Genomic DNA, 17,255 nt, shown 5'->3' on the forward strand with positions numbered 1-17,255 from the left:
GCCCAGGCCTCTCTGTGTCCTTGTGAGGGTGACCGCTGCAGCAGAGGGGATGTTGCTAGAAAAGCAGACACAGTGCCCAGGCGGGTCACCCCTGGTGCCTTCCCTGTCGCAGACTTCAAATGTCAAGAGTGGGGACGAGGACAGAGCAGCTCGGGGCGGAGTGGGGAAGGACCCAGTCAGGACCACCAACGGTAGCACCCAGGTGCTGCCAGGCACGGCCCTGTAGGGACGATTTTCTTTTCCGTTTCTGCAGATGACAAGTACAGCACACGAGATAACCCAGGTAGAACACGGGCTCTAAGTGGCTGGGCAGGTAGTGAATCCAGAGTTTTGGGGAAAGCGGTATCAGGAATTACAAGCCAGTTCTTCTGCCAGTTGTCAGGATGGTGTGAGTAGTCACACTCAGAGAGAACAGCAGGCCGGGCACCGCGGCTCGTGCCTGTGATCCCAGCCACTCGGGAGGCTGAGGCAGCAGGGCCACTTGAGCCCAGGAGTTTGAGGCTGCTGTGAGCTGTGATAGCACTGCTGCACCCCAGCCTGGGTGACAGAGCGAGAAAAAAACGAAAACAAAAAAACCCCAGCAGACAGACGTAGCTCCCGTCCTGGGAGTGTCAGCGTGCTCTGGGCCTCAGTTTCCTACCTATGAAATGAGGGTGGCCGTGTGTGCCTGCTCTGGTTGTGGGAGTCTCGTGAGGAGACGTACCTGGCAGTGTCAGAACACACCTGAGCGTCCGTGCCTGTGATGGGCCACGCTCACTGTCCTCACAGAGAAGCACAGGTGGCCAAGGCTGGCCGGGGATGCCACTATGTCAGGGGCGCAGCTGCCGTGTCGGGGGGCTGCTCCCGCCGTAGCAGGACCCCTGTGCTGCTGGAGTCTGGGTGTCCCCAAGCAGGTTCCCAGAGCACCTGTCAAACCAAGAGCTGTGTCAGCATGTGATTCAGTTTCTGCCCTTCACAGAGTCAGGCCCCCAGAATGTCCTAGGCTGGACACTGAGCCCGGTGTGGTCCCCTGCGTACCCCCTGGGCTGGGGCGGGTCAGCCTTGCAGCTCTGGGCTGTGCACGCGATGTCCTGGACTTAATGCTCAAAGCTTCCTGGGCAGGTGCTCTGGGCTTGCGCACAGGAGAGGTGGGGCCTGTAGAAATTGGGGTGGCCCCATCTCCCCTCACCCTTGGACCGAGGGCAGGCAGGTGGGTCGTCTGCTTTCTCTCTGTGTGGCCGTCTCTCACCCGGCCTCTCTCCGCAGCTCTGCTCTACAAGCCTGTGGACCGGGTGACGAGGAGCACGCTTGTCCTTCACGTGAGTCACAATGCCCTGTGGCGTCCCAGGGTGCGGCAGCCAGTTCCCCGGTGATCTGGGCACTCGCCCAGCCGGGCCCTTATCACCTGGGGTCCTTGGCTTCTCCTCTCCTGGGGTTGACACTGTCACTTTGCCCACTGTCACCTGGTACCTCCCCCCGTTCTCTGCCACACACCTTTATTGAGGATGCAGAAATGAGGTGCTGCCGCCATCTGGGGCCTCACCAGCTGTGGTGCAGGGGACGTGGCAGGCTCTCCAGGTGTCCCCTTCTGCTGTCCCACCTGCTCTCCAGGCGCAGGCACGGCAGGGTACCCGGGAGGGAGCATCCTGTCCCACGAGGGCCAGGGCTTGCAGGGGGAGGCTCCGGGCCCGCCGCAGTGCCAAGGCCCAGGGTGGGCAGGCGGGGGGCACCCACAGCAAGAGCATTCCCAGGGCTGCTGCTCAGACCAGCGCCTCCCGCCCGGGAGAGGGTGCGGCAGGGAGACCTTGCCTCAGTGGGGAGGCACTGAGGGGTCCCTGACACTGAGAAACAGAACCAGGAAACAAAATAGCCCCTGGTGCTACTGCCTGGGAGACCCTGTTAATATATGTTTATAAATTGTCTATGAATTTTTTTTTTTTTAATTTACAACCAATTCACTGAAGTGGATGAAGTTTCTGTTCCTTTCTGGCTCCCTCGTCACAAAGGAGCCCACCGCCAGGATTCCTTATGCTCTTGCAACACACATGAGCATCTTTTAATCACGCAGGTGTCACACTACGTATCGCTCCACACTCGGCTTTTTGTTTTTCCACTTAGTAGCGTATTGTGAAGATTTTTCTACTGAGTGGACGGTTCATGATTTCTTACCATGCTCTGGTGGAGAGTTTGTGGACAGTGGGAAGTGAGATTTGCAGTTTAGAAGGCTCTGGCTCGGTGGCCCATCAGACTCTGGGGGACACTGCAGTCTGCCGCCCGCTGTGACCTGTCCAGGTGTCAGGTGTGCAGGGCTGAGCAGGGCGACAGGGACGCAGGAGCTGCCATCGGGGAGGGGGTGGGGCTGGCCTGTGACCGCCAGCCCAGGTGCTTCCTCCAAGCTTGTTTCATCTCTCAGGGTCTCTTTGCAGACAGGATCTGGGATCCCAGGGGGTTTTGTTTCTCTGAACCAGGGGAGAGTTGACACTGAACACGAATTACTTGCATTCCTATTGGAGAAGGAGTCTGTGTTCCCCTGTGGGCTCAGAAGAGCCTTAGGCGCTTACCTAAAGGAGGAAGAGCCAGGGCTTTCTCCTTTCCTTGTACAGACCAATGGTCTAGACCAGGACTGATTCTGCCCTGGGGACCCAAGGTGACATCCACAGACATTTTTGGCTGTCACACCTGCAGCCAGAGGGGTGCCGCTGGCATCTAACGTAGAGGCCACGATGCTAAATTCCCTACGGTGCACAGGATGCTTCCCCCGTCCCTAGCAGAGAATGATCTGGCCTAAAAAATCAGCAGTGTGGGGGCAAGAAACCTGCCCTCGGCCCTGCAGCAGGAGCTCTTGGCCGCATGCACACAGCGTGGGTTTGTCTGAGCGCCGTTTGGAGCCGGCGTCTGGGGTGCTGCTCCTGTGAGCCCTGTCTGCAAAGCCCAGGCCCCAGTGAGAGAGGCGTGTGGCACTTGGGGATCTCTGGGTTTCGCCCCAGCGTCTGCGCTTGGCCCGCCGTGGCCGCTGGGGGCCAGGCCGCCCCCACCTAACTGCAGTCTCCCCCGCGGCAGGACTTGCTGAAGCACACCCCCTGCAGCCACCCCGACCACTCCCTGCTGCAGGACGCCCTCCGCATCTCGCAGAACTTCCTCTCCAGCATCAACGAGGAGATCACGCCCCGCCGGCAATCCATGACGGTGAAGAAGGGAGAGGTGAGCGTGGCTGGGGCACGAAGGGCGCCCTCGGTCCGATACCTGGAGCCCCTCCTGGTCCCCAGCAGACTGTCCCCCCACGGCTCAGCCCAACACAGGAAATACGTTTCCTGGCGGGGTACAACCTTATCCCGTGTGCGAGGCTCTGGGGTGAAGCTGCAGGGGTGACCCCCACATGCCCCACGCCCTCCAGGCAGCGTCCGTCACTGTGCTTCACTCGGCCGCCTCTTTGCTTTTCTCTCTTGGCGGGTTATGTCCAGGGCACCCCTGCGTTCCCCCACACTCTGGCCATCTCTGTGTCTCTAGCCGAGGAGACTGGCGCTTTATCTGCCTGGTATCCTCCTCCTCCGTCTCCTGAGTGCCCTGTCGTTATAAAACAGTTAACTGCGACCCCGGTGCGGTGGCTCAGGCCTGTAATTCTAGCTCTCTTGGAGGCCGAGAGAGGAGGATCGCTTGAGGCCAGGAGTCCCAGACCAGCCTGGGCAAGAGCGAAACCCCGTCTCTGCAAAAAATAGAAAAATTAGGCATGGTGGCATGAGACTGTAGTCCCAGCTGCTCGGGAGGCTGAGGCTGGAGGATTGCTTGAGCCCAGGAGTTCAAGGCTACGGTGAGCTATGATGAGGCCGTTGCACTCTAGCCTGGGCAACAGAGCAAGACCCTTTCTCAAAAAAAAAAAAAAAAAAAAAAAAAAAAGCCTGAAGCCTCTTGATCCCAGGCACGGGAGGCGTCTGGCCCAGGGAAGACACAGGTGGGGCACGAACCCGACTGTGGTTACCTCTGAGAACCACTTCCTCTTCTTGCTTCTGGTTCGTGTGCCGGGTGGTCAGCACTGTGTGGAGGGCGCTATGCCAAGGTCACAGGCCTTGTCCTCTGCCTGCCACTTGCAGAACAGTGCTCTGGGCGCCCAGAGTCTGACTAGGCTTGAGTAGGAGTGAGGGTGGGTCAGGTTCCTCCTGGTGGGCCCGGCCCAGGAAGGGCGTGGAGGAGGAGGGACCACGGACCGCCTGGAGCTTCTCCTCCCTGAGCCGTTTCCCTGTCTTTGGAGCAGGGTGGGAACAGAGCCCCACCTCACTGGCTGCCTGGGCACTCGAAAGGGCCCGATGAGTGGCAAGAGCCCCCATGGCTGCAGTCCTGGCCATCCGCGGCCTCTGAGCTCACCGGAGGCAAAAGCAGGTCCCCAGCATGTCCCCGGGGACGCATTGGGCAGGGCGGGGCCTGGGGGAGGTGGGGATTGGAGCTTGTTTTTTGGAGCAACAGCTGGGCCCTGCCCCTCGTTCTCTCCCCGGCTCGGGGGGCCACCGTGGGCAGCCCCCTCACATCCGAGTGGGTGTTGGGTTCGCTTCTGCTGAGCCGCCGGGCTCCTGCCGGGCTCCCCTCCGTCCTGGGACACCTGCTCCTTCCCTTCTGCCGACTGTTCTTTTACGAGCACGGTGGCCCCTGGGAAACAAGCGTGGGCGTCCTTTCTCCCTGTGGCCCTTCGTGAGGTGCAGTCTGCTCACCTCGGCTCCGACTGCCACTTAGGATGCTTGGAGAGAAACGCCTTCTTGCAGTTGCGGTCGTTAGCGTCCGCTGCCTCGGGGAATGGAGGGAGACGGGACGTTGCGGGGGGGTTGGTGGCCAGACCCTCGTTCCTCCGTCTGTGCCCATGGCCTCCCTCCGTGCTCACCATGGCCAGGGTCTCAGGGCGACCGAGCAGGAAGTGTTGAGGGGTGTTGCACAGGGACAGGGAACTTTGTGCCCTGGCCAGCGTCTGGCCTGGACGAGGGGCACTGCTCATCGAAGAGGGGTCACTTGGGTACCTCAGCTGCAAAAAGGGGAGGAGGACTTGTGACCTCTGAAAGGTCACCGTGAGCCCGACCCACACCCCATCATTCAGAGCTCTCCATCCAGGGCACGTTAAGGGAGGTGGCTCCACGGTGGCTAAGCCAGGATGGCAGACACGTGCCCGACCCTGGCCGTCTCTGGGCAGATGTGGGTAGCCAGGCACGCCAAGCCTGGGCATCCTCAGTGCTCCTTCCGGCTGCCCGGGCAAGCTGCAGACCCCAGTGGGGTAGGAAGGATACCAGGGGGCCATGCCCCACCGCTAACTGGTGTTGCTGATTTGGGGACACTTTTTTCTTCCTTGAGTATCTGTGCTCTCGGGGATCAGTAACTCGGGGCCCACGTCCCCTCCAGGTGTGAGGCCGAGAGGGCTTCACAACCCTCGAGGGACTGTGTGGAACCCAGGAGTGATGGCCTCCCCAGTGGCACCATCTGTGTTGGAGGTGGTGGGAGAGTGTCCTCCCTGTCACCAGCAAGGAAAGAATCCGCAGGTCCCGCCCCTGGCGGGCGGCAGGCGCCGCAGGCTGCAGAGAGAATTTGCAGCGGGGAGGGCCGGAGCTTCGCCTCTCCGTTTGGTTTGTGCCAGTGAGCGTCAGGTTCCCGCAGGAGAGGACCTGGCCTCTGAGTTCTCACGCGGACCCTGTGGGGTCAGGGGCATTCTCCTTTCCACAGGCGAGGAAACAGCCGCACAGAGAGGTTGAGTGTCTTGCTCACAGTCACAAAGCCACTAAGTAGCTAAGCCAGGTGAGGCCAGGTGTCCCCTGGCCACCCGTTGCACCCCGGGCATGTTACACTTTGGTTCCCTTCCCCCCGGGAGCCAACAGGACTTGTCCACTCTGGAGTGGAGTCTCGAGGAGGAGGATGTGCCCCTCTCAGCTCAGCACGCTACCCGAGGCGTAGGCGCTGGGTGGCACCCGGGCCCCTGGTCCTGCTGGGAGCTGCCAAGGCGTCGGGCTCTGTTTCTAGCTTCCCGGGCGGTCTGGCAGTGAGAGGCCCCGGTGTGAGCCCTGCGGTGTCTCCTGTAATCGCAGCATCTTCTCAGCCAAGTCCCGCAGCCCCAAGGCTGTGCTCTTTGAGGAAGAGGGACTTTGGGCAGCATCACAGGTGGTTCCCTGGCGCTGAACAGTGGCCAGCAGGTGCTTGGACTTCCCAGCGTCCTGGCCCCGGCACATTTGGGGGCTGCGAGCAGCAAGCGTCACCCAGGAGGACGTCCCCCTGAGCCTCCCCAGAAACATCAGGATTGAAGCATCCTGCAGGCACCTTTTCCTTCCGGGCCGAGTCCTGTGGCTGGTGGGTTGGTGGGTGCTCATTTGCTTGGCTGAATTGACATCACAGATAACCGGATCCCCACTGTGGGGTCATTTCCCCGGGGTTGCCTGTCTGTCTGCCCTGAGCCCTGCACCGTGTGCTGCTCAGCATCCCCCCAGCTCAGCCTCTGAAGCACGTGGGAGGATCTGGTTTGGATGTTTTGTTTCCCAGGAGCCAGCCAGGCACTGGCCTCCAATCCCGTCCTCCACCAGGGGTCCCAGAGGCCGCTAGTGGAAGATGAGCTTGGGGAGTAGTTCAATAAGGAGCTGCAGGGAGGCCCAGGGGCAGCGTGACTGGGGCAGGCTGCGGCTGAGAGGCGGTGGGGCTTGGGCACAGCAGAGCTGAGGCCTCTGGGCTGATGACAAAAGAGTTGCAGAACAGCTGGAGGGGCCAGACCCTGTCGGCAAAGTTGGCAAGTGCTGCGGAAAGGCAGGTGCCCGGCCCGGGGGTGAAGGCAGGAGGGGCGGGGTCCTCAGCGGGGACACAGAGTGGCAGCCACTGCTCACCTCTGAGCACCAGCTTGCTCGCCTGCGGGATGGGGGTGGGCCTGCACCTCTCTGAGTCCTTGGGAGGAAGCTGGAAGCAGCCTCGGCAGGCACTGCTCGCCTGAAGGCAAAAGGCGGGAAGCTCCGAGGGCGCGGTGCCCGAGTCGAGGCCAGTCTTGGCCCTTCGTAAACATCTGCAAGCGGTTGGGTTCTCAGCTCGTCTGGGCCAGGTTCTAATTCCCTCTGGGAGTGGGGGCATATTGCTCACCCCTCGGCGGTTCCTTCCCCGTGAAGTGGCGGAGTCGTGGCTACACAGGACAGCCCTGCAGAGTGAGATGAGCTGCTTGGGGTGACGCTCCAGGTGCTCGGCCAACGTTAGCATCTGTCACTGTCACTGTTGCTGTAAACTGGCAGAGTGCTTCCTGGGCCCTGTTCCACCCCCGGCAGGTTCCCGTCCCTTCTGGGCCATCCCCAGTAGGGACTGTCTGGTGACATGTCTCTCCAGGGTGTGGGAAACCATCCGGGCCAGGATTGGCCAGGAGAGGCTTTCTTGGGGCCCAGGTAGTGGAGGTTTGCTCTGCAGGGAGGCCAGTTAGCCAAGTGCCGGGAGCCAGAGGACAGAGAGAGGGAGGAAGGGACAGGAGGTAGGACGGGCAGGACCCTGGGCCTTGTGGTCGGCTGCAGGTGTCCCTCAGCCTGGCTGGGGTCCCTTGTTGCTCCCGGCCCACCCACTGAACCTCTGGAGCCCACCATGTCCCTGCACAGCCAGTGCCACTGACGGGCAGTGTCAGCCAGGTCACCAGCACTTGGCCAGCTCTCCGGGGGCGAGATAGTGAGGGCTGGGGCTGCCGGCCTCCTCTGGGGCCCCCTTCAGCCAGCAGCTGATGCCCCCACCTTGGTCTCGCCTCACCCCCTTCTCGGCTTCCTCTCCTCTCGGTCCCCACCTGGGCCGCCTCCGAGGCGGTTCCTGTCCCCCTGTCAAGGCCCTGCTGATCTGTGTGTGAGCAAGCTGCAGTAGCGAGGATGTCCCCCAGCACGTCCTGGAGCCTGGTCTCAGGCTTCCCACCACGCTAGTTCTGGCAGCTGCAGCAAAGCACCCCTGGCTGGGAGCTTGAACTACAGACGCTTCTCCCCCGTCCTGGGGGCTGGAGGTCTGAGGCCAGGTGCCAGCACGGGCAGGTCCCAGGGAGAACTCCCTTCCGTGTGCACAGACGCCGCCTTCTCACTGTGTCCTCACGCGACCCGTCCTCCGTGTGTGAACTTGGAGAGAATAAGATCTCTCTCTCCCTCTTACAGGGACACTGGACCGTCACGAGGGTCCCGCCCTCCTGACCCCGTCTAAGCCTCATTGTCTCCCAAAGGCCCCACCTCTGAATACCGAATACTATCCCACTAGGCGTTAGGGCTTCGTGAATTCTGGGGGGACACAGACGTTCGGCCCATAGCAGTACCCTTCTCCCAGCTTGGTCTTCCTGGGAAGGCTGTGCCTGGCGAGGGGGCGGGGGTTGCCATGGTGACAGCTGAAGGAGGCCCCGGCCTGGGGGAAGAGCCCAGAGGAAGGAGACCCCCGTCTCAGGCCCCCGCAGCCTGGGCTGCCCCTCCGTGGAGGGTTGCGGACACACGATGCAACCTCCTAGGGCCCCGGTGGGTTTCCTGTCGTAGAGACGGGGGTGACGGTGCCTCCCTCATCGAGTCCCCATGAGGAGCGGTTGGCATGATGCAGGTGGCACCCGACCCTCGAGGACAGACTCCGGTAGCCCCGTACGAGGGCCGTTAGGTCCACTGTTTCGTTTAACGCTCTCAACAATGCCGCCAACTTGTCCTTTCTGTTGCCATCTCAGCTTTAAGGGGACTGAGGCTCAGAGACACGGAGCAGCGGAGCCACGGTGTCGTTAGGGAGGAAGGAGGGCGGCTGCGGGCAGCGAGGGTGCAGGAGCCCCTGGCCACCTGGCTCCCGCGCGGTGATATCAGTCATTCAAGAAGGCAGCCGGCGTCCCTTCCAGCTGGCGTTTCCCGCCTGGGGGAGCCCCAAAGGGAGTGTTGTCCTGCTATCCGCGCCTCCCTCCCATGCCCGGCCCCGCAGCACACATGGGGCACACCCTACACAGGGACACGTGCCCAGGTGGGGCTACCTGCATGAGGACACACGTGACATACGCTCACACTGGAACGGGGCACCCGCATGGAGACACGAGACTCACAGAGACACACAACAGAGCGCTGGGAACTCCAGGGACCCGCTCTTACGAGTCTGCCCCTCAGCACCTCCGAAGCACGGTGCTGTCCCTGTCCTGGGGTCCAGGAAGACCCCAGCCCTGTCTGTCCTGCAGCCCCACCTGGGGGTGTTTGCTCCTCTCGAGACGGTGTCGCAGGGACACTCCCCCAACCGTGGGAGCTTACACTGTCTTTAGGACGCTGTGGGGACCCAGCCCTGCGCTTACTGTGTCCCTTGGAGGACCTGACCGGGGTGAGTCAGGTGGAAGTCGGGGCTGGTTGAGGCCCTGCCATGGGGGACGGGGACGGGTGTCTGGGCGTTTCTGGCCCACAGGCCGCGTGTGCCGCTTCTGAGCTGAACGTAGGGCGCCCTCTGCTGGTGACAGCACGAAACTCAGCCCCTTTTAGGGAGAGAGGGCTGCCCTCTTGCCACGTCCCTGCCCCTCTCGGAAGGTCCCTTCGACCTCTCCTGCTGGTCCCGGAGACCCTCTGCTGTGTCCCTGGCAAGGGGGCAGCCTGTGGTCATTCCCCGAGGACCTCAGCATCCCAGGACCCTCTCCAGACTGGTCGCCACTGTGGACCCAGCAGTGGGACGTGCCCGGGGTCTCTGGGGTCGGCCCCCCAGCACAGCACGGACAGACGTTTCTCCAGGTGCACACACCGTTTCTTGCTTCCTGCGGGTGCCGTCACCAGGCAGCCATCTGCCCCCGGCAGGCAGGGCGTGGGCGGGTGCCGATGAGTCATGGCCTTGGCGTGCCAGCAGCCTTCTTGCCCTTCCACTTATGGGCACCGATGGCCCCCACGTAAGTCATAGCTCCCCCCGCCAGGGCTGTCACGAGCTGAGCTACCTACAGTGGTGACGTGCGGCCTCCAACCAGGGAGTGTCAGGGGCCTGGCCCAGGCTGTATGGGGGGCTCTGCTGCCTCTGGCCCCCGCAGCGTGTGGGAGAGTTCAGGAGGCAGGGGCTCCCTAGAAGAACCTTGGGCTGCGGGCGGCAGCAGAGCCAGGCACCTGCCCTGGCCCCTGAGCCCAGCCTGGCTCCTCCAGAGCATGGGGCATCTGGGCACAGGTGCACTTCCTGCTGGGGAGACACGGGGTTTTCATGCACTCTGTTGTGCGCCCCCAACCTGCAGACCCTTCCAGCCACCATAGCTCAGGGCGGGGGTCGCCCTCCCCGGGAAGCCTTCCCTGAGGCTGGGGTGGGGGGCGGGTGCATGTTGCCACTTGGTCTCTGTGCTGCCTGGACGGACAGTGACGTCTCCAGGGCTCAGCTTTCTCGTCTGTGAAGTGGGCGTGAGGACCTGCCCACAGCGTGTTGTGGGGTCATGTCAGATAATTCGGGGGATGTGCCTGGGGAGGGCTCGCGATGACAGCCTTTCGTCCTGGCCCCTTTTGCCTGGCACAGAGCCCAGCCCGTATGAGACACCGAGCACCGTGTGTTGGGTGAATTAGTGATTTACCCGACATTCCCATTCAGCAGCCCCTCGAGCTGTGTGAGCAAGAAGGGCCGTTGCTTGACTTTCAGGTGAAGCACTGGGAGGCAGAAAGGCCCACGATGGGCTGAGAGCTCCTCCCACCCCCATCGTCCGTCCCCCCCAACCCCCCTCCCCCGAGCTCTACTTTTTCTCTGCTCTCAGGCCATGCGTGTCCAGGCAGGTGTCAGAGGTGTGACCCCTACTCAGGGCTCCCACCTGTCCTGTCCTGTCTAGTCAGGAGGACGAGGGATTCCAGACATGGGGCCCCCAGCTTCCTGCGTCCTCAGAACCAGGCCCGGCCCTTGTCACAACCCGAGGACAGTCCTTTCTCACAGCGCCCCTGGGCCTGTCTCCTCCCTGCTGACTGGAACGGGAAGCCCTTCCCACCACAGGGCCTGTGCCTGTGACGGTCCCTCCTCCGGGACACCCCTCCCTGGCGTGGCTGGCTTGTCTGGAGTTGCCACCCCAGAGAGGCACTGGCCCCTGTTAAAGGGGGTTCTCGTGTCACTCGTCTTTCCCCGCAGCCTGTTTGCTCGGCTGTGTCCCTCCCCCGCCCTTATGCGCCCCCAACCCCCACCCCCTCTTCCCAGGCCGAGCACCCTGGAGAGACTCAGAAATGTTTCTGAACAAAAGGGCACATAAGCCCTGGTGTCATCAGGCCAGTGAGATGGACAGAACGCTCTGGAAAGTGCGTCTGAGGGCTGGAAGTGGAGAGAGTGAAATCTCCCCCGGGGTGGGGGGAGAACGTCTCCAGGGCCTCCTGCTGCTGGGCCAGGAGGGCCCCGAGTGCCCCCGCCCAGGCTGGCGCTGACCCGACCCCCCACCCCGTGCCCGCAGCACCGGCAGCTGCTGAAGGACAGCTTCATGGTGGAGCTGGTGGAGGGCGCCCGCAAGCTGCGTCATGTCTTCCTCTTCACCGACCTGCTCCTCTGCACCAAGCTCAAGAAGCAGAGCGGAGGGTGAGTAGACGCCACGGCCCGCGTCCCCCGCCCCATCTCCCCGACGCGCCAGGACAGGAGGGCCTCTCTGGGGGTCATGGGGTCGCCCGGGAGCGATCAGTAACGATGTGGCCGGCCCCTTTCTTTACATTCCGTTTCTACCACCTGGGCACAATGCCAGGTTCAGGGTCAAAAGTTGTCAGTAACAATCTGCAGACGTCGTGGGGCATCGTGGTGACCCGGCTTTGAGTCTTGTTAGTGAAGGTGCGTGACATTACGCACCATTGCGGGGAGGTCGTGCGGGGACCTATCTGGGAAGAATGGGTGGCAGGTCAGGGGCTGCAGGGGCTCGTGCAGGACGGTCCCCCCTGCCCTTGGCAGGCATGGCTGGGTGGTCACTGCTCTTTGGCCTGGTGGCGGCTTCTGAGCTGGTCTCAGCACAGGGCTGCAGACACCCCTCATCACCCCAGGATCTGCCTCACCCCGGTTGCACCAGGTTGGATTGGAGCAGAGAGGGTCACACTGGGAAGGACCAGGACGGGTCTCTTTCCCACATGCTGCCGTGGCCATGCTGGGTGGGTTGAATCAGTCAGCTCGGAAGAGAGCCTCAGTTTCCCCATCTGTCAGGCAAGGGGATTATACCAGGTAGATCTGCAGCCCCTTAAACTCTGCAGCCCCAGAGGTAGACTTCAGTCTCGTCCTTTCATTGGGCAGCCTCGGTGTGCTCCCACATGAGCTGCTGGCTTGAGGGTCAGTGCAGGATACGGTGGATCCGGGCTCCTCAGATGCCTTGGGGCCCGGGGTCACTGTTTGGAGTATCTGTTCCCCGGAGTCACTGAGACCGGGGCCACCAGCGTCTGCCAATGGCCTCAGTCTGTGCGGAACTCAAGCTGGGTTTTAGGTCAGGTGAACCGTCCCTGGCCACGAACTTGGGCTCTCTGGTTTCAAAAGCAGTGACATTAGTTAGCCAAGGAAGGTGGTCAGCGTGTGTCAACGTTCTCCTTCTCCCCCCAGCAAAACCCAGCAGTACGACTGCAAATGGTACATCCCGCTCACGGATCTCAGCTTCCAGATGGTGGACGAGTCAGAGGCGGCACCCAACATCCCGCTGGTGCCGGACGAGGAGCTGGATGCCTTGAAGATCAAGATCTCCCAGATCAAGAGTGACATCCAGCGAGAGAAGGTGCAGGGCTGGGAGCAGCGGGGGCAGCTGCCTGGGGGCCAGTGGGTACTCTCTTCGCCAGATGTCTCAACCCCACGTCTGGTCTCTGGGACCCCCGAGGGCTCTCAGCTCTTGGCAGGCTGGGCATCTGGTCACAGCTGGGCGCCCAGTTGTTCTGGGAGTCCCCAGCTCAGTGGGGCTCCAGTAGCAGAGCGGCCGGCGGCCCTGCGCTTGCGGGAAATGAAGGGGGCGGGGCGTGGTGTGCACAGTGCGCCGTTCACGGGATACTTCTTGTGCCTGGCAGACAGCCTGATGCCTAGTTGTCTAACCCGTGACCAGGGGGTCCCTCCCAGGGGACACTTGCTCATACTGGCAGATGCCCTGTGCCTCTTGCCTGACCCGTGTCCAGTTCACGCCCGACTGATCGTCCCTCTGGTGCTGTGAGCCCGACCTCGTGTCTCACCCGCGTCCCGGGGAAAACCTGGCCTCGGGCAGCCCCTGGTCCTGCGGAAGGTGCTCAGTGGGAAACAAGTTCGGAGATTTTTACTTACAGATCCCAGGCCAGGAGGGTGCCACGTTTGGGAGGGCAGTCCTCCGTCCCCCGTCACGTGAAGCAGGAATGAAGAGTCACGCAGAGAAGTGCGTAGCAGCCAGCAGTATTAACATAAGGGAATAGTGTGGGTCACTTTAAGTGCTCAGGAAAATGCCTGAACAGTCCTTTAAAAGCAAACATCAGGAAATCGGGAAGCGCCATCTGCTAGCAGGGAGAGATACCTCTGCGTCCTCGTCTCCGGCCACCGGCTGGCGTGGCTGTGCCCAGGCACCGACCTTCGCTGGGTGGTTCCGTTGACACGGGTGAAGTGCCCAGTCACCGGAAGGAAGGTCTCAGCCAGACTGGGGAGGACCTGCAGCAGCCCAGGACGTGGGACTGGGGGACGTGCCCGGCTGTCCCCCTTGCAACTGTCCTGATGAGGACACCACCCCTCCAGGGGTTCTGGACTTTAGGCCCTTGGTTCTTTCCAGAAAGGTCTAGGAGACTATGAAAATAGTGAGGGATGAGTCTCTCATGTCTAGGGTTACCTGGCCCAGGGGAGGTGCCATGTGGTGGCCACAGATGAGGTGGGTCCCTAGAAGGTTGGGCTTCAGTCCAGGGATGCCTGGCTGGTGTGGACACAGCAGGACAGGGTGTCACCTTGGCCCTCACCCACCTGCCCAGCCTGCTGCCCCCAAACCCAGCACGGGTAGGAGCTCGCAGGGGGCCCAAGACTAGGGTGAGCGTCTAGTTTGTTCATCTGGGCGGGACTGTGGCCTCTGTGGCAGGGTGTCCGCAAGCAGAGGAGCCAGAGCTGCGTCCGCAGGGGCAGGCGAGGCCTGTTGACGGCCACTGCTGCAGGGGGACAAGGCCCTGCTTGGTGACAGTTCAGTTTCCTCCTCCCCAGGGGTGGTGGCTTCAGGGGAGATCCACACAGCTCCGGGCAGGGAAGGTTTTCCCGTCCGGGTCCTGGTGATGTCCGTGTGGCTCTGCCAGGACCCCACAGACATTCCCAGGGGCCTGGTGGTTGGATCAGGCAGGGGGCACGGGGCCCTCTGGGTCACAGTAGCCCCCCGGACATTGTCGGAGTTTGTAGAAATTGAAGGCAAAGACATTTGTGAAGGTTCCTTCTCTCCGTCCTTACGAGAGGAGTGACCACATTCCTCAAGACGGGTTTACTGAGCACGTCCCGCAGCTTGTGCCAGGCCTGAGCCCTCTGAAAAGGCCACCAGCAGCAGCCGCCCCAGGCTGGGTGGTGCTGAGGGGACAGACAGGACTCCCACCCTCCGCGGGCCAGTCGTGGGGGGCGGTGGGGACGGACCGAGTGGGAGCAGGTTGTGCCAGGCCCGGGACGGAGAAATGAGGCTGTGGCCTCTCCCTGCAGAGAGCGAACAAGGGCAGCAAGGCCACGGAGAGGCTGAAGAAGAAGCTGTCTGAGCAGGAATCGCTGCTGCTGCTCATGTCCCCCAGCATGGCCTTCCGCGTGCACAGCCGCAACGGCAAGGTGAGCATCCACCGCGCCCCTCCCGCGCTCCCAGCGCCCCTGACCGCCCACCACGGCCCGTCTTCTTTCAAGACCACCCTTGTCCAGCATGGCACAGGCAGGCACACGTGTCCCCCTGGTGCTTTGGGCTGTAGCCTGCAGATTGAGTGGCAGCTGGCTCAGCTCCCACACCTGAGAAGGGGCAGGGTGTCCTTGGAGGGTGGCCTCAGAGGTTTGTGCAGACCCAGCCCTTGGGACAGGGAGGCTGTCTGGGGGCCTCAAGGGCCAGAGACGCACCTGTTCTCTTGGGTCCATCTCCTGGTGCCGTCTCTAGCCTGGGCCTCTCCCTGCCTGGGCATGAGACGCACCTGTCACTGCAGAGTGGTTTGTCCTCTGGCGCCTGGCCGGGAGAGGCGGCCGGTGGGCTCTGCAGCAGCCTCGTCTCTGGGTCGGCACGGGGGGCTCGCAGGTCGGAGGCAGTAGGTCAGGTCAACCTCAGCTCACCATTGCGATTTCCCCTGGTGACCTCCTCCCCGTCCCTAAGCTCTGTGCCCCCTCTGCCTGCGTCACACCCTGGTGCAGGCAGTTCAGATGGGGGCTTATGCCAGAGGTAGGTGTGCACAGGTGCTATGGCCCAAGGCCCAGCTGGCAAGAAGGGCAGAGAGTGCCGGAAACAACTCGCCAGGCCATGAGCACACCCCGCCACTGGGCTCCAGCCGGCTGGCAGCAGTGGGGTGCCCTGAGACCGCGGGGTGCTCGCCTAGCCGAGCGGAGGTAACTGGGTCGTGCTGTCCTTCTCGCCCCCCCTAGAGCTACACGTTCCTGATCTCCTCCGACTACGAGCGTGCCGAGTGGAGGGAGAACATCCGGGAGCAGCAGAAGAAGTGTGAGTGGCCTCTGCCCCCGAGGACATGGGCTTTGGGGCGTCAGTGCCAGACGGGCATCTCCTGCGGTTTTAAACCTTTTTTTTTTGAGGGCCTTTATCCAAGTGACAGGTTACATGAGCCCTAATTTAGAAAATAAGTTGTAGCCGTCCCGATAGGTCCCCAGCCCTCTATTCCCCCACCTGTACCCCCCATCCCCTGCGAATTCATTCCCCCTCTGCCCTCTGATCTCCCCTGGGAAGCCCCCCAGGCCTTTCCGGCACCCACCGCTGCCCCATCCGTCTGGCCCCCACCTGCCCCCATGTGGTGGGCACTGCCTGCTGCCGGGACAGGATGCCCACTTCCCTCCCGGGCAGCCCCCTCCCCTCTGCGCTCTCCTGCCTTCTCGGGCCCCCCTGGTGGTTCAGGGGAGGGAGGGCAGACCCCGTTTCCTCCTCAGCACCCTAGCAGTGTGGGTTGAGATTCGAGAGCCATCTTTGCTGGGACTGGTTCCCACTGACCTCTGTGTGCTGCCGACCCTCTCCTGCGGGAGCCTGGCCGAGCACCGAGTCCCGGGTGGCCTGGGCCTCCCACGGCCGTGGGCCGTCTGCTGCCAGAGCAGCGTCTCTGGGTCATGTGTTGCACACGGATGCTGGGCGGGGGGCTCTGCTTGCCTCTGGCCCACCCCGAGCTCCCGTTCCCGTGGCCTCATCGTTCATACCTATGCAGAGCCACGTCTCAGTCCTCAGTGCCACCATGGCCTGCAGGGACAAGGGGCTCCGGCAGCCCTGGCAATGCTCACGTCCCGGGGTTTTCTGTCATAACAGGGGGACCCAAACTGTTTCCAGGGTGGCAGCCTCTGTTCCCTGCTCAGCGAATTGTGCCCAGGAATAAGCCCCTTTTCTCACCTAGTGGAGAAGCGGCATTAGCTGAGTGGGGGGCGGAGCCGCGCTGGTGTCCGTCCGGGGAGACCCCCCGGGGAGGTGCACCCAGGCCACCCTCTCATTCGCAGACCTGCCTCGTGGCAGTGCTTGGGTGGCGTGTGACGTGTGTTCCCGAGCGTCACGCTAAGATTCCTCCAGGCCTGGGCTCTCAGGGCCACGCCTCAGCCTGCTGCTAGACCAGCACCACACCTGGGGACCCCTCACCCCCTCCTGAGTCACCCGGTGCCCGGCCCCGCGGTGCCCGCTCCCCAGGGTGTGGTGGGGGTCAGCGACAGCGGAGCAGACTGGCAGTCAGGGCACCTCCTCTTCCACTGTCGCAGGTTTCAAAAGCTTCTCCCTGACGTCCGTGGAGCTGCAAATGCTGACCAACTCGTGCGTGAAGCTGCAGACTGTTCACAACATTCCACTGACCATCAACAAAGAAGGTGGGGCCGCCCTCGGCACGCCGCGCTGCCGGGAGGGAGGGCAGCCCGCTGGCCGGAGGGCCACCTTCCGTCCTGCCGTTAGTGCTGCCCTTGGGACTGGCAGACTTTGGTTGAGAAGGCGGATATGTCCTTGTTAGGGCCTCTTGCCCGCCCCCAGGAGTGGACGGGTCGGGCTAGGATCAGTCTCTCCCTGGGCAGCTGCCACTAGGTGGTTGAGGAGACACACGGCTCTGTCCCTAGTCACGAGGCCTGGGACAGGCGCTCCTGAGACCCTCTGTGCCGTGGATCCGGCCCCAGTCCCGTCCTCCCGGCCCTGCTCTCTAGCTACTTGCCGGCCCACACTGTTGGTCAGGCTGAGTTGTGCATTCACAGTTGCACACGTGCAGGTGTGCTCGGTCACACACACGGGTACGTGCTGGTGCACG

General features: G+C 62.6%; 1 protein-coding gene across 1 annotated transcript in view; it reads left to right on the plus strand.

Moving 5' to 3' along the window:
- Positions 1-17,255, plus strand: part of BCR (BCR activator of RhoGEF and GTPase) — a 114,705-nt gene that overhangs the window by 75,664 nt on the left and 21,786 nt on the right. The window contains exons 7-13 of the mRNA XM_045534212.1: positions 1,246-1,298; positions 3,040-3,180; positions 11,321-11,442; positions 12,436-12,604; positions 14,500-14,619; positions 15,409-15,484; positions 16,726-16,830. Coding sequence (XP_045390168.1) covers positions 1,246-1,298; positions 3,040-3,180; positions 11,321-11,442; positions 12,436-12,604; positions 14,500-14,619; positions 15,409-15,484; positions 16,726-16,830 — 786 coding nt within the window. The remainder of the gene's footprint in view (positions 1-1,245; positions 1,299-3,039; positions 3,181-11,320; positions 11,443-12,435; positions 12,605-14,499; positions 14,620-15,408; positions 15,485-16,725; positions 16,831-17,255) is intronic.

This window comes from Lemur catta, chromosome 21, assembly GCF_020740605.2.
Source record: "Lemur catta isolate mLemCat1 chromosome 21, mLemCat1.pri, whole genome shotgun sequence".
Taxonomy (NCBI): Eukaryota; Metazoa; Chordata; class Mammalia; order Primates; family Lemuridae; genus Lemur; species Lemur catta.